General features: G+C 44.2%; 1 protein-coding gene across 5 annotated transcripts in view; it reads left to right on the top strand.

The window, feature by feature from the left end:
• Positions 1–17104, top strand: part of LOC114028482 (rho guanine nucleotide exchange factor 10-like protein) — a 229507-nt gene that overhangs the window by 141279 nt on the left and 71124 nt on the right. For 2 of the 5 annotated variants that reach the window (XM_027842734.1, XM_027842737.1), the window contains 5 exons: positions 2396–2410; positions 2630–2811; positions 8428–8543; positions 9791–9918; positions 14543–14643. In XM_027842734.1, coding sequence (XP_027698535.1) covers positions 2396–2410; positions 2630–2811; positions 8428–8543; positions 9791–9918; positions 14543–14643 — 542 coding nt within the window. Of the gene's footprint in view, positions 1–2395; positions 2411–2623; positions 2812–8427; positions 8544–9790; positions 9919–14542; positions 14644–17104 lie in introns of all 5 variants that reach the window. The other 3 variants (XM_027842736.1, XM_027842738.1, XM_027842735.1) reach the window with 2 other exon arrangements.

The following is a 17104-nucleotide window of genomic DNA, read 5'->3' as shown; positions in this document are numbered from 1 at the left end:
CCCAGCTCTGACATCCTGGGTTCTAAGGACCCTCCCAGCTCTGACATCCTGGGTTCTAAGGTCCCTCCTAGCTCTGACATTCTGTGTTCTAAGGCCCCCCCAGCTCTGACATTCTTGGTTCTAAGGCCCTTCCCAGCTCTGACTTCCTGGGTTCTAAGGACCCTCCCAGCTCTGACATCTTGTGTTCTAAGGTCCCTCCTAGCTCTGACATCCTGTGTTCTAAGGCCCCCCCAGCTCTGACATTCTTGGTTCTAAGGCCCTTCCCAGCTCTGACTTCCTGGGTTCTAAGGACCCTCCCAGCTCTGACATCTTGTGTTCTAAGGTCCCTCCTAGCTCTGACATCCTGTGTTTTAAAGGCCCTCCCAGCTCTGACATCCTGTGTTCTAAGGTCCCTCCTAGCTCTGACATGCTGTGTTCTAAGGCCCCTCCCAGCTCTGACATCCTGGGTTCTAAGGACCCTCCCAGCTCTGACATCCTGTGTTCCAATGTCCCTCCTGCTCTAACATTCTGTGCTCTAAGGTCCCTTCTAGCTCTGACATCCTGTGTTTTAAGGCCCCTCCCAACTCTGACATCCTGGGTTCTAAGGTCCCTCCCAGCTCTGACATCCTGTGTTCTAAGGCCCCTCCCAGCTCTGACACCCTGTGTTCTAAGGGCCTTCCCAGCTCTGACATCCTGTGTTCTAAGGGCCCTCCTGACTCTGACGTTCTGTGTTCTAAGACCTTTCCAGCTCTGACATTCTGTGCTCTTATAATTCTGACATTTTGTGTCCTAAAGTCTCACCTGGCATCCTGGAATCCTATGAAAAGATAATTTTTTGTTCTGCTTTTGAAGATTGGCCTTGGGATGACAATTCCAGTGCCTCTTCCTTGGTTGTCCCACTTCAGTACCATCTCTTTTTGATACTGCAGACACTCTTTCTTTCATCCAGACCTCATCTCTTGATTTTATCTGAGCACATGCTTACTTGGCTTGAAAGCTTTTGCCTCTGGGTGCCCACCTTCATAACTTATGTTCATGTTTAGGAGGTTCCTAATTTTGGGTCAGACGCTTGAAGGAAAGTCCTGGGACCAGAATGGACTCGTCCAATTTAGAGCTGAAAGGGCCTCAGAGAGTCCATCACTCTCCTTTTAGGGAGAAAGAGCCTGAGGCCCAGAGAGTCTGGGACGTCCTTCAGGTCAGCAGGGTTATAAATGGTAAAGCCAGGATTTGAGCTGTGTTCCTCTGACTGCAGAGCACCGTTCACTCCATCGCACCATGCTGTCCCCCCTCTCTCTACTATCATCAGTAACGTTTTTGTGACAGCCTTGCTTTCCCGGTATCAAACACAGAGAATCCAAAACCTCTTCCAAGTCATTTCAGCATCTAAAGAATTAAATCATGCTGTAGGGCTTTGGATTTTGTGATTCTGGGTCCCTTGTGCCATCACTCCTGATGAATATTCACTTCTCACTCATTTATTCAGTTGACTCAAGAAGGGACCCAAAGTGCAGTAAAGGCGAGGTGGGGGAGAGGGGGAAGAGGTGGGGTGGCAATGTACCAGGTTTGGGTAGTGGAATGTAATCCCCTTGAGGGCAAGGCCTGGTTTTTGTTTCTGTCTTTGCAATCTCCAAGACTTTTAGTGGGTACTTAATAAAGGCTTGTTAAATGAATGGATGAATGAATGAATGAATGAATAAGCAACTCACAGTAGAAATACAGGAAGGTCATTCCTCTAAGGCAGACAAATAACTCAATGCAGAAGGAGCTGGACCAGGAGTCCGGAAGGTTTGAGTTCATTCTTGTCCCATGCACCTACTAAAGGTGTGTGACCCCGGGCAAGTCATTTAACCTAATGTCTGTAATGTGCTTGGCGCTGTGTTGGCACATTGTTCCCTTCCCTTTGTTCCCTTGTCTGCCTCAGTTTCCACATCTGTAAGATGGGGATAAAAATAGCTCCTACCTCCTGGCTCATTAAGATAAAATGAACTGATATTTGTAAAGCTCTTTGAAGACCTTAAGGTACTATATAAATCCTAGCTGCTATTACTGTTATTATTATTATTATTCCCTCATCTATTAATTCAACAGACTTATTAAGGTGTAGTTTCTATGTGCAGTTGGAGGAGATACAGAGTATAGATAAGACCTGCCTTCACAGAGCTAACAGCTTTGTAGGGGAAGAAATCACCAGCGTAGATGTAATCCTCCATAGTAATTGATTGGTATATTTGAAATTAAGAACAAAGTACTTCGTGAAGTATGAAGGGAAAGGTTAATCCTGATGGGGAACAAGGATGGAATATTTTTGTACCCACCCCCCAGGGCCCACCCTAGTGTCCTGCCCAGAGCAGTTCTTAGCTTACATTAGAAAAGAGTACTTATAATGACCTACCTTCCTCCTTCTTGTTTTTCTCAGGCCTGTCAACCACAGGTAGGTGGGATGGGAGCCTTGGCTCTCCAAGACGGGAATTTGTGTGTGGTTTTGGTGCTGGGGCTGGGCTTGCCTGGTGCTTCTGACTTAGTTTAATCTTGGTGTGGGGGCTGCCATTTGGGGCTGCATGGTTTGTGGCTGAGCTGCTCAAACGGGGATGATGGGAGTCTCAAGAGTGGGATGGGTGAACAACTGGGATCCTCCCTTTCATTTCCACAGGGGACAGCTGGAGATCAGCAGCCTGGTCCCCCTGGGCCCTAAATACGTGGTGAAATGGAACACAGCCCTACCCCAGGTACAGGTGGCGGAAGTGGGCCAGGAAGGTGGCACCTATGATAAGGACAATGTCGTCATTCAGAATGCTGGAGCCAAAAAGTCTTCTCCCGCCAGCCAGGCCCACAGTGAGTGTCTCATCTTTTTCCTTCCCCCTTCCCCATCTCCATCCCCAACCCAATTCCAAGGTATCGCCCTCTCACCACCATCTTCCAGAATTTCTGGCAGAGAAAAGAGAACGAGATAGAAATGCAGGCTCAACTCTCTGAGTTGCTTATTTTTCACCTCTAAGGTTACCTAGGATCTATTAACAGCCAAATCCAATCCTCATCCTCTGATCTTTACTTAGCTTTTGACCTCCTTTTCCTTTTGGGAACCTGGTTTTCCTCCTACCTCTCTGACTGCTTCTTCTCAATTCTCTTTGCTTATGCCATCATCCATCTATCTCTCTCACTCCCTGTGCAGGTGTCCTCCAAGACACTCTCCTGGGGCCTAGTCTCTTTTCTTTAGATATACTTCCTTGGTGATGTAATCAACTCCTTTAAGCTCAGTTATCATCTCCGTGTTTTAATTCCCAAATCTCTCCTCTCCTCCCTCTCTCTTTCTCTTTCTCTCTCTCCCTCATTTATCTCTCTCCTTTCCCTTTTCTCTCTTTCCCTCTCTTTTACATAAATATATACACATGTGTATATGTGTATATACATACATGTACACTTTGTATATAATTGTTACATATACATAATTATATATAATTTATATATACACGCATATAAATAAAATCTATGTACATATATATGTTATTTATACTCACATACATAAATAAAATCACCAAACAAATCTCTCTGCTGAATTCATGTTTAGCAGCTGCCTCCTAGACCTTTCAGCTGAACATTCTAATAGCATCTCAAAGGCACACTAGGTCCCCAAACTGGGTTCGTCTTCCTTCCTCTTTAACCTGCTTCCTTTCTAAACTTCTCAGTGTCACAGCTGGCACCATCTTCCCAGTCTCCCAAGCTTATAGCCTCATAGTCATTTTGGATTTTTCCCTCTTCCTCAGCTCTGTATCACATCAATTGTCATGTTTTTTATTCCTTTTAAATAGTATTTTTTTCTGATTACATGTAAAGACAATTTTTAACATTCATTTTTAATCAAATTTTGAGTTCCAAATTTTCTCCTTCCCTTCTCCCTAAGATAGCAAGCAATTTGATATATGTTATATGTGCTCAATCACGTCATGTCTTTTTAAAAAATTCAAATTTTCAAAAATAAGCACACTTTAATTTTAATTTATTGTTGTTGTACTATCGTTTCAGTCATGTCTGACTCTCCGTGACCCCATTTAGAGTTTTCTTGGCAGAGATACTAGAGTGGTTCGCCATTTCCTTCTCCAGCTCATTTTATAGATGAGGCAAGACTAAGGGTTAAGTGACTTGCCCAGGGTCACACAGCTAGGAAGGGTCTGAGGATTTGAACTCAGGTCTTCTTGACTGGGGCTATATCCATTGTGCCACCTAGCTGCCCCTCATTTTCACTGATTTCTCCTCAAATGGTAAAAGAAAAAGAAAAAGAAAAGCCAAAGCTTGGTAACAAATTTGCACAGTTGAGCAAATAATTCCCATGTTGGCTGTATCCGAAAGCGTATGTGTCCTTCTGCGTGCGGGGTCCATCATGTCTGCATCCGTCTGGGAGGAGGGTAGCTGTGTCTTCATTGCTGCTCCGGAATCGTGGCCGGCCATCCTATCCATCAGGATTCTTTCCCAGCTCTGTGTCTTGGCAGCATTGCTCGTCTTTGTATGAAATTCACTCCTCATTGTTTCCCTTTGCTCTGCGTCCGTTCACACGCACGCCTTGCTGATTCTGCACCGACAGCCTCTCTGGAATCTGTCCCCTTCTATCCATCGCCTTTCCTGTGGACTCTTGTAATGGCTCCTAATTGGTCTCCTTGCCTCCTTTAACTCCTCTCCCCAATCCGTGTTCTGTAACTGCCAGATTAATGCTTCTAAGGCAAACATTGACCACGTCACCCTCCTCCAAAGCTTTGAACTGTTCTCTGTTGCCTGGAGGATTAAACCGAAACCTCCCAGTGGCCGTCTGCAAACTGGCTTGGGGCTAAGCTTTCAGGCTTTTCTCTATCACTCCCTATTTACGCATCCTACCTTCTGGCCAGGGTGGGCGCTGGCTGTTCCCTGAGCTCAGCATTATCTCTCGTGGGCCAGTGCATTTGGACAAACCTTTTCCCCCTCAGAATCCTTAGCTCCCTTCGGGGTTCAGCGCAGGGGGTCACCTCCTCCTCGAAGCCTTCCCCAAGCACTTTTGATACTCTCTTCCTCCTCAGGTTACCTGGTGTTTATACTCACTTGTATACATGTTGTACCCTTCCCACTTCTAGCCCCTCAGAGAATAGGTGCTTTTTGGGGGCAAAAACTCCTTTAATTTTGCCTTTAATTCCCACGGAGGACCATAGTCAGAACCTGGCACGTAGTAGGTGCTTAATATGTATTTGTTGAATTGATTACAATACTTGCAGTCCCTTGTCCTGGGGTTCTTGCAATGACTATGTTCTGTCCACTATCAAATGCTTCAAGAATGTGGGTTGTTATTATTTTTATGGCCTGGTTGGAGGCTAGTTCTCCATTGGCCGCCCTATGTTGCAGCTAGGTGGGTCAGTGGATAGAGCTCTGGACTTGGAGTCAGGAAGACCTGAGTTTGAATCCTGCTTCATACACTGGCCTTGTGGCCCTAGGTGAGTCACTCCATTGCCCCAGCCTCAGTTTCCTCATCTGTAAAGTGGGAGTAATAATAGTACCTACTTCACAAAGTTGTCTGCGGATCAGATAAAATAATATCTGTAAAGGGCTTTGCGAGCCTTTGTGTTAGGTGTCTGTGAATTGTCTGCAGAGGTGTGAAGCAGCTCTCATTAATATTGTTATCATTATTATTGTCTTCATAATTGCCCTGTGAGAACAATAAGTGATTGAATGAGTCTCAGTGCACACTCAGCTCACCAGCCCCGATGCTTTTTTTGAGAGGGGAGGGGAGAGGGAGGTACAAAATCTAATATCCCTTTGTAGGGTCATGGCATAGTAGATAGACAGCTGGCCCCAGAGCTGGGGCGAGGTTGCAGGTTCAAGTCCTTCCCCTGATACACGTTGGCCGTGTGACCCTGGGTAAGTCCCTTAACCTCTCCCGGGCAACTCTGAGATGAGAAATTGAAAAACAGATGCCAGCCTGCTTCGGTGGAAGGAATTTTATCACCGAGAGTTCTTTCTACCAGTGCCTAGTTTAAAAAACAAAACAACCCTCTCTCCCCCAATAGAATCATTGAACCTTGGAATGTGATTCTCTACATGGGAACATTCTCTTCTTTGATCCCAATAGCAACCCCTTTTGAGCTTAGCAGGATAGGAATTATCATCCCCAGTTTACAGAGGAGGAAACTGAGGACCAGAAAATGAAAATGTCTTATCTAGCATAATTCAGGACAGACCCAGGAGTCTGAAGCCTTTTTTCCAAGGCTTTTTCTCCTTCTCCTGGGTGGCCAGACCATCTGTATGACCCTGGCTGTTTCAAGCAGGCTGCTCTGGGCCCCCTCAGTGTAGGGCTGTCAGATGGCATGGATGGGAGGTATCTTCTCTTTCTAGGGAGGGTCCCTGGGGTCTGTGGTGGGGTGCTTAGCCCAGTACCACACCATCCTCGGGCTGAAGAGGCCCAGATTTGCTTCCCTGTGCCTGCCAGCTGTAGGGGAACAGCTAGATCTGGGAGGAGGTAGTAGGTGGGGGCTTGTCTCTCTCTGCCTGCCCTGGCAGAACCATTCAGGAAGTGTGGAGGGAGCACTTGCACCACGTGTGTTCTCTGTAAGGCAGACTGGGATGGGCACGTGACCAGAGGGGCCCCTTTGGGGAATTATCTCTCTCCCTGGCCCCCTTTCTAATTAATAGAGCAACTGGATCGATGGAGTGGAACATGCTTGGACTCCTTTTCGTGCATCACTCTTCAGAGAAGCTGCTCCTGAGGTCTCCTCCTCCCACCTCTTCCCTCCTTCTGTTTCTCCTTCCCTTCATCAGATGCCTCCCTTCATAGAAGCTTCTTGGCCCATGGCTCTTCCCACCCACTTAGGTGCTGCTCATTAGAGACCCTCCTTATCATCAACCCATCTCCCTGAACATCTTCTCCATCTCATCCATACATAGAGGCCCTCCCCCCTCAACACACAAGTGGTCTTTTTTTCCTATACTGAGAAAGCTTCCCCCAAGGAATCCCTCCAGAATTTTAGAGGCTGTTGACAAGGATGATGAAGATGAAGGTGATGGTTACTGTGAATGTTTGGAGAGGCAGTGCAGCCTAATGGAAGACCTACTGATGAGTCCCATCTCTGATGCATACTGGCAGTGTGACCTTGAATGACAACCTTTCAATGGCTCAGTCATGTCTCTAAGACTAAGCTCTGGAGCAGTGGCAGATCTGCATTGGTGGGGGTTCTTTTCATACCGGGAGTACCTTACTCTAACAATAAAATCAAGGGCTCTGACCAAATTATATAAATATATGTAAACATGATTATATACACATGTATGTAATTTCTTATGCATGTTCACTGTGTCATGCTTTCACAATCATTACTTCACTGAATGTTTCCAATTATAGAATGTTAGATTTAGATCTAGTTGTTCAGTTGTTTTCATTCATGTCCAACTCTTTGTGACATCATTTGGGGTTTTCTTGGCAAAGATACTAGAGTGGTTTGTCATTTCCTTTTCCAGCTTATTTTAGGGATGAGAGAACTGAGGCAAACAGGGTTAAGTGATTTGCCTGGGTCACATAGTTAATAAATGCCTGAGGCTGGATTTAACTCAGGTCTTCTTGACTCTAAGCCTGGGCTCTATCCACTGCACTACTTAACTGCCATAGAAAAGAGCCTGAAGGCCATCTGATCCAATGCCATCATTGTATAGAAGAGGAAACTGAGGCACAGGAAAGCTAAGTGGCTTGCCAGAGGTCATACAAGTACCATGAGTCAGAAGTGGGATTTGAACCCGGATCCTCAGAACCAGTGTTCTTTCAAGCATATCACAATGACACTTTCAGGGAGATAGGACAGGGAAGCAAGCACTGGATTTGAACTCCAAAGACCTGGATTTGAATCCTGACTCTGCTACTTATGACATGTTTGAGCATGGACAAGTCACTTTCTGTATCTGGGCCTCAGTTTCATCATCTGTAAAATGAGGGGGTTGGACTGGATTACCTCGAAGATTGTCTCTACTGTTAGCCTATCATTTATGATTCTCATTTTACAGATCACTTTACAGATGAGCAAGCTTGGCCTGAGAGGGAAGCGGTGACCCCAGATCACACAGCTGGGCACATAGGCCGCGTTCGTGGCAGGGACACTACTGAGATGATGTGCTCTTGACTCCCCGGGCAGTGCTAATATCTGTGGCCCAGCAAATCTCACGGCTTCCACAGACTGCCTCCGATCTTAGGGGAAGCTCCACAAATCCTTCTTTTTCTCATTTTGCCGCTCGCCCAAAGTATCTATGGGAAAGCCACATTGGTAGATGTCTGGTCAAAGAGTGTAGACACACTTTGGGCTGTCCCCTGCCGTGCCGTTGCTCAGCAAGCTGTTTACACTAGTTCATCTGGGCGTCCATCTGTGCAAGGCGAACGAGTGAATTATTTTGCTTTTTTCCTACCCTCCTCATCCTGGCCCGTGCCTGAGTTTTCTGTCTTTTCTCTCCCAGACAAGGTGTACCTTGGGCCCCCTCGCCTCTTCCAGGAGCTACAGGATTTGCAGAAGGACCTAGCGGTGGTTGAGCAGATCACCCTGCTCATCAGCACCCTCCATGGCACCTATCAGGTACTGAGCGCCCCTTGGGCAAAGTTCCAGGGGCCTGAACGTCAGACAGCTCAGCAAAAGCGTTCGTTATCCTTGCTCGGTAACGGGTTGGGATTCAGCGGGAGCCAGTGCTGACTCTGGGTTAGGGGCTATGTGTCCATTCTCTTGGAGGTATTTTGGGGCTGTCTAGAGTGATAGTGTTGGCAGCCAACCTCATATCTACCTGGAAATCTGATGTGAAGCTTCCAGGGTAGGGCAAGGCGTTATTGTGGTGAAGCATCCCAGACATTGCAAACTCCCCAGAAAAGAGATCGTTCCTTTATGTGGTCCATTCTTGGGACATTGCTCTGGCTGGACAGTTGTGGTCATCATCATCATCATCGTCTACCATTTCTGTAGCTCCTTACATATATTATCTCATTCATTCTCATAACCACCCTGTCTGCTCCTCTTTTATTGTCCTCGTTTTACAAATAAGGAAACTGAACTGAAGTGACTAGCTACAGCTAGTATTTGAGTGGGTAGAGTCGGCTCAGGTCTCCCTTACTACAAGTCCTATATTCCATCCGCCGTCCCACCTAGCTGTCAGGAAGTCAGTCATTCAGTCAATAAGCATTTGTTAAGCCATATGGAGTGCCAAGCATAGTGCTAAGTGCTGGTGATACAAAGAAAGGCAAAAACATGGTCTCGTTCCCTGAGGAGCTCACATTTTAGTGGGGGAGAAAGCATGCAAAATAGATACATACCCTTGTTGTAAATAGAGGGTAGTCTCAGAGTGAAGAGAGCTGGTGTCAGTGAACTTGCCTCCCAGCAAGCAGTGTCTCATCAATAGTGCCCTTAGAACCGGGCCAATCACAAAGTTCTTCTTCAGCCGGGAGGAAGTTTGACTTGGGCTCAGGAGACTTGGCTTCCTCTTTCATTCCATTCAAGCCAGAATTCTTTAACTTCACCTCCTCCTCTATAACATCAGGGCTTTTTGATATATAATAAAATATATGTATGTATATATACATATATATAATAAAGCTATATAATAAAGTCAAGGGTCAGAGATTATATCCCAGTGCCATGTTGTTCTGCTAAAAGTGGAAACTCCTGTGATTCCTTTCTTTCCCACCTTCACCTCCACAGTGGGAGCAATCCAGGATGGGATGGGACCATTGTGGGTTTTAGGAAGGCAGACAGATTTAGCAGTGACTTAATCAACCCCCACTGGGTAACCACTATGTACCCTTTCCATACTCTTGTTTTCTTTCTCTCGCACACAGAATTTGAACATGACAGTGGCTCAAGATTGGTGCCTTGCCCTACAAAGGCTGATGCGGGTGAAGGAAGAGGAAATCCACTCTGCTAATAAGTGTCGTCTCCGTCTCCTGCTCCCTGGAAAGCCAGACAAGTGAGTAAAGGGTTTGAGAGGGAAAATGGTTTCCAATTTCCTTCCATTTAGCCAAGGTTTATTTTTAATTCATTTGTCCAACAAGCATTTATTAAGCACCCACTTTGTGCAAAGCACTCTGCTAGTTGCTGGAGATACGGAGGCAAAAATAAAAGTGTCTGCCCTCATGAAGCTTACTACATTCAGCTGGGGGAAACAGCATGTACTCAGATATACCTACAGGGTATCTACAAAGTAGTTATACAAGGTATATTCCAATACACACAAAGTAAATACACTGCAATTAAGCATTTATCAATAGATCAGGCCTGGCTTTTGCATCTGACTGGACTTCACCTTGGGGCAGCATCCTGGGGGGTTTCTAGGGATGGAGGCAACATGGACTGGGAAGAGGGAAGGAGGCATTTGGGAGACATCCTTTTCTCTGCAGCATCCTGAGGAAAAATAGCTCACATTTCTAGAGCGCCCTCAAGCTTTTCTCACAACCACCCCATGATGCTCCATTTTTTAAAAACTGAATTTAGAATGACCCTTTTTTTTTTTTAGGCTATTGGGGTTAAGTGACTTGCCCAGGGTCACACAGCCCAGGGTCAAGTGTTTGGTCTGAGGCTAGATTTGAACTCACGTACTCCTGACTTCAGGGCTGGTGCTGTATCCACTACACCACCTAGCTGCCCTTAAAAACTGAATTTAACAATCATCAATAAACGCAAACACTTCAATACATTAAGAGAATCGTATGCATTGTGAACTGTTATTTACCATTTATGTTTTCATATTTCACATTCAGTGTGGAAGTTCCAACATTGCTCATTGCTTGTCTGTATCTTCCCTCTTTTGTTCATTTTTAATGAATTGTAGACACTCTTTTTCCTTTACTGAATTATTGGTATCATCATTCCCCCAAATTGCCCTTCCTCCCAACACAAATGACATCCCTCCTTTGTAACATCTAAGTTTAGTTGTGGAAAACAAATTTACCCATTGGTCGTGTCAGAAAAGTCCCATTCTGACCTATTACTTTGCTGCCACAGATTGGGGAAATAGTTAAACCAGTTGTAGAACATATAAATACAACTGCACAGTAAGAGATGAAAATGGAGAATATGGAAAAGTATAGGAGGACTTATATGAACTGATCCAAGTTTCAGTGGGAAATATGCTTCAGTATCCGTCTTTTAGAGTCATGCTGGTTCACTGTGCTGGTCAGAGTTACTTTCACAGTTGGCTTCCTTTACATCATGGTAATCATTGTATCAGTTTTTCTTCTGGCTCTGCTTACTTCCCTTTGTATCAGTTCATACAAATCCTCCTGGTATGTCTGAATCCCTCCCATTTTTCCTCTCTTATGATGCAATAATATTCCATCACATTCGTATGCCACAGTTTGTTCAGCCATTTCTTGATTGATGGGCACCCATATGACTTTTAGTCTTTGCCCCAACAAAACATATCACTATAAGAAGTTTTGTACCTATGGATACTTTCCTTCTTTCTTTGATCTTTCTGGGGTAATTGGATTAGCTCCATTTTTTCATATGAGGAAACTGAGCTTCAGAGAGAATAACTAACCAGTTTGCTCAGGGTCACACAGCTAGTGAGTATCAGACTGAGATTTGAACTCATTTTCTCTGGTTCAATGGTCTTTCCACCACATTATGTCAACTTTCTTTTTAAAAAAATTTTTTTTATTCATATCTTTCATTTAAAAATAATTTTATTGATATCTTTGGTTTTTAGATCATTACATTTCCAGTCTATCCCTCTCTCTCCAAGAGAGTTGCCTTTTATACCAATGAGAACCTAAGTGAGCAAAGCTAACTACGTCTGACTTTATATGCAGAATTCGATAACCACAGTCCTCCACCTCTGCAAAGAAGGAAGGAAGGTGCCTTCTTATAGCTCTTCTTTGTGACCAAGCTAATTCATTTTGATTTCACAGACTTCAGTTTTGATTGTTTTATTGTTGCTATTTCCATTTACATTGTTATGGTCATGATTTATGTTGTTTTCTGATTTTATTTCACTTGTATCAGTTCATGTAAGTCTCCCTATACTTTTCCATATTCCCCATTTTTATAATTACTGTTCAATAGTATTTGTGTTACATTCATGTTCTACAACTTGTTTAGCCATTTCCCCAGTCAATGGGCATCAGTTCTTTTCTAGTACAAAAAGTGCTTCTGTAAATATTCTGGTGTATACAGGGCCTTTCTTTTGATCAATGATTTCTTTGGGGTCTTGTTGACTAGCAGTAGAATTTTTCTGGCTCAGAGGGTGTAGATATTTTACTCACTTTCTTAGCTTAATTCCAAATTGCCTTCAAGCATGGTTGGAACAATTCCCAGATACACCAATGCCCTGCCTGTCTTTCCACAATCCGTCCAACACTGACCGTTCCTATCTTTTGTCATCTTTGCCAACTTTCTGCATGTGAAGTGAAGCCTCATGGCTGTTTTTATTTGAATTTCTCTCATTACAGTGATTCAGAGCCATCTTTCATATGACTGCTAATAGTTTATAATTCTTTTTCTTGTTTGTTCATATCGTTTGACCATTGGATGCTATGTTGATTTTCAGTGAAGTGGGCACACATGTTCTCCTGGCATCTTTTAAAAGTCAGCCCTGCAGAAAGATGTACTTGACTACAGGTTAGGTTCTGGGGTAGTGTGGGCCCTTTATTAAGAGGTATTAAGTGATGGATTAGAAGCATGGGGTTGAAATTTAATATTAAGAAGTATCAAGTGAGGGATTAGAAGCATGGGGGAAGGAGGTGGGGCTGAAGGCTAAGCATAGCCCATGCCCCTGATGTGGTGGAGAGAGTATATAGGATTGGAAATCAGGGGACCCAGGTTCTAGTTCTTCTATTACCTGAGAAGTGATGTGAGGCAACTTACCTAGCATGGCGCCATGTTGATAGAGTGCTAAACTTGGGAAGACCTGAGTTCAAATTCTGCCTCTGACATTATTAATTATCACTTAAAATCAATTTCCTCATCTGTAAAATGGAGGCAATAAAACCTCCAGTGTTTTCCTCTTAGGGAGGTTCAAATATGATAATGGATATAAATGCACTTTGCCAACACTAAGGAGCTCTATACAATGCATTATTATTCCAGGAGGATATCAATTCCTTGATGATAGGGACAGTTTCCAGTTTGTCTTTGTATTTTCAGTACCTGGCATGAAGGGCCTTCTATATTTTTCTTTTTTGGGGGAAAGGGAATCTAGACTCCTGATTTCATGAGTGTGAAGAACTCCCAGTGTGGAATTTCCCTCCACAGGGGAAGAACAATAACTCATCTCTAACTTACTGTCTTGGGAGGGGGAGATATGAGTAATGTCATATCATTTCTTTGGGCCCGATGGGGCAATGAGAGGTTTAGTGACTTGCTCACGGTCACAGAGCTGGTATGTTTCAGAGGCAAGACTTGACATTTGATTTTTCTGACTCCAAGGCTGGTTGCCCTTTTACCATACCATTTTTCCTATCGTCTTATAAACAATTGGCATTTTAAAAATGCCTGTTGAAATGAGTTGAAGTGGCAAAGAATTGGAAATTGAGGGAATGCCCGTCAATTGGGGAATGACTGAACAAGTTGTGGCATATGAGTGTGATGGAATACTATTGTTCTATAAGAAATGATGAGTGGGTGGACTTCAGAAAAACCTGGAAAGACTTACATGAACTGATGCAAAGTGAGGTGAGCAGAACCAGGAGAACATTGTACATAGTATCAGCAACATTGTGCAATGACCAACTTTGAGACACTTAGCTCTTCTCAGCAGTACAGTGATTCAAGACAATTCCAAAAGACTCATGATGGAAAATACTATCCATATCCAGAGAAAGAACTATGGAATCTGAATGCAGATTTAAGAATATTATTTTCACTTTTGTTTTTTTTAGTTTTTTTTCTCGTGGTTTCTCCCTTTTGTTCTGATTCTTCTTTCACAACATGACTAATGCATAAATACATTTAATATGAGTACATGTATCAGATTGCTTGCTGTCTTGGGGAGAGAGGGAAGAAGGGAGAAAAATTTGAAACTCAAAATCTTATAATAAAAATGAATGTTGAAAACTATCTTTACATGTAATTGGAAAAAAATACTATTAAATGGAAAAAAAAGAAAGAAACAAGTTGAAGTTTTCTAGGTCTTAGTCTGCCCACCTCTTCAATGGGTTAATTTGATAGATAAGGAACCTGAGGCCCAGTCACAACCCTCCTGCACATTTTGCTGTAGGTTTTTGTTTTTTTATTTTTTTTTGGCTAGGCAATGGGGTTAAACGACTTGCCCAGGGTCACACAGCTAGTAAGCATTATGTGTCTGAGGCCGGATTTGAACTCGGGTCCTCCTGAATCCAGGGCCGGTGCTCTATCCACTGTGCCACCTAGCTGCCCCTCTCCTGCACATTTTGAAAAGCTGTCTTATACCCGGGGGACTCAGTCTGCAACAAGAATGACACTTGCCATACTCACTGCCTTATGTCACCATCTTCAGAGGAAGAGAGAAAATATAAAAGGTCAAGGTGATCTCAAAAGGGAAGAGATCTCACTCAGTGCCTTGAAGGAAGAAAGGGACCTGATCACATCTCCCTTGCTCTCTCTCTCCCTGCCAGGTCTGGCCGGCCCATCAGCTTCATGGTGGTTTTTATCACACCCAACCCCCTGAGCAAGATCTCCTGGGTGAACCGTCTGCACTTGGCCAAAATTGGGCTCCGTGAGTACTCCAAGTGGGAAAGAGACTGTAAGGAGTGGGCTGGGCTGGGAGAAGATGGTGTAGCTTGCTGAGAAAAGTTGAGCCAATCAAATGACAAGGATTGAGGTACCTACTAGGTGCCATAGAAAGTGTAATGGTCCCTGTGCTCAAGAAGCTTGTATTCTGCTGTGTGCATTCATAGATATATGCAAGATAGATACAAGGTATTTGTGTGTGTGTGTGTATGTGTGTGTGTGTGTGAGGGACACTAACAGCTAAGGGGATCAGGAAAGGTTTCACATAAAGCATGATGCTTGAACTGAGTTTTGAAGCAAAACAAGGAATTCTAAGAGGAAGAGTTGAGAAGGGAGTCCATTCCGAGCATGGTGGACAGCCATCGCAAAGGCTTGGAGATGGGAGATAGAACATCGTGTCCAAGGAATTTCAAGAAAGTCAGTTTGGATGGATGCTTACAGAAGATTAGTGGTTGGTGAAGGGAAATTTGGTCTGTGTGGTCACTGGGAGGGTGAGGTGATCCATGAGGCCATGGCCATGAGGACAAGCCCTTTCCAGAGGTAATGGTTGTATTGATTGGATGACGCAGCCCAGAGGTAAGGGTAGAGAGTGAGGGCTGGACAGGGTGGCCGAAAGATGACAAAATGGTAAAGCTGGCAAGGTAGATGGTTGGATGGACGTGCAAGGAGGTTGTGGGTATTTATTAATAGCTGGGCTGGGAGCCAAAGCCAAGTCTTGTGACTCCAGATCCAATGTTCTTTCCATCAGACCAGAATAGTCTCAGAGACATATACTGAAAAGGGGCCCTAAAACATGGAGTGTGAGCGCTGGAAGGGGCCTCAGGACAGAGAATGCTGGAGCTGGGAGAAGGACCTTAAAACACAGACTGTCAGAGATGTTAAATCAACTTTAGAAACCAGTCAGTTCATCTTTTTCATTTTACAGAGTAGAAAATACTGTTTGGTCTACCTCATTTTGTTTGTTTTAAATTTTTTTATTGATTTAATATCATTTTCATTTCCAAATATATCTCTCTTTCCAGCCCTTCCCAGAGAGCCATTCTGTGTTTTTTATAAAGAAAGAGAAAACAGCAGCTTAGAAAAATTCACCATCACATGCATTATTCTGTACCCATAGTCCCCCACTTCTGCAGAGAAGGGAGAGTTCCATTTTTCCATCTTGTCTATGGGGCTGGTCTTGGTCCTTATAATCACCCAATATTCTGTTTGCTTTTGTTATTGTTCTTTCAATTTAAACTTTCATCACTGTAAATTGTTTTCCTGGTCTTGTTCGTTTACTTGGCCTTGGTCCGTGTGTCTTCTCTGATTTCTTCATATTTATTGTTTCATACAGTGCAGTAATATCCCATTATGTTCATATGCCACATTTTGTTTAGCCATTGATTTCCCCATCGACAGACACTTCCTTTGTCTCCAGCTCCGTGTTATCCCCAGAAATATGGCCTTGCTCGCCATCTTTAATCTCCTTGGGGTTCATGTGCTTGGCCCACTTCTGCCAATCCTGCCCCCGGGTGATTCTCCTTTTGGGCCCAGACCCTTGAGGATGCAGAAGGGCTGCTTGAGAAAGGGGCAGAGCTAGACTTTGAGGTTTCCCCTCCTATTGTGGGGGGTCCCGGGACGTTGGAAAGCACAGCGGCTTATCTTCCGCAAAGCCAGGGTACCAGATCTCTGGGAGGTGGCCTTGGCTTACCCAGGCAGGGCAGATCCCCCCAGGCCCATATCACTGATTGCCTTCTTTGGGAGAAATCCTTCCCCCTTCCCCAAGCTGGCTCAGTTCTAGTTGCCCCAGGCCAGTACTCAGGCTCTGTTTGCATGCTAGCTTTAAAGACTCCTTTAGGTTTTCCCCAGATAGGCTGGATGAAAGGGTGCTTAGAGCGTAGTGGAGAGCCTGGTGACCGATGCGGGCCAACTCATTCCCATCTCCTTTCCATTTCCTCTGAAGATGCTCCACTGCCTTATCTTTATGCTGTTCTGCTGCAGCAAAAGTTTTAATGGAAGGAAATTCATTTGAAATCTTATTTGAATGCGTGAGTCCCCCTGGGGCTGGAATAATTTGTTTCTTTTATTTTGTTAGTTTGTTTTTATCTGCAGTGCCTGGTTATTGGGGAGGAGAAGGAGGGGGGAGGGTTGGGGTGGAATAGTATAAACCTGTTAGAAATAAAACATGTTAAAGACATTTCTGAGTATAGGATTTTATTTCTTTTTATTTCTTTTCTTTTTTTTTTTTGTTCTGTTCTTCATGCATGCATGCTCCCTATCCTGAACGTGTGATGTGGTTAGAGTTTAATATGCTTCTAAGTGAGAAGGAGATAGGAAGCAGCTTGGTGTAATGGATAGGGTTGGACATGGAGTCAGGAAGACCTGAGTTTGAATCCTGCCTGCGACACTTATTGGCTGTGTGACCCTGGGCAAGTCACTTAACCTCTCTGGGTCTCACTTTGTGCATC

The sequence above is a fragment of the Vombatus ursinus genome, unplaced genomic scaffold, assembly GCF_900497805.2.
Source record: "Vombatus ursinus unplaced genomic scaffold, bare-nosed wombat genome assembly UNPS02014884.1, whole genome shotgun sequence".
NCBI lineage: Eukaryota > Metazoa > Chordata > Mammalia > Diprotodontia > Vombatidae > Vombatus > Vombatus ursinus.
Note: the sequence above shows the minus strand (reverse complement) of the source record. Positions and strands in the feature narration are given on the sequence as shown.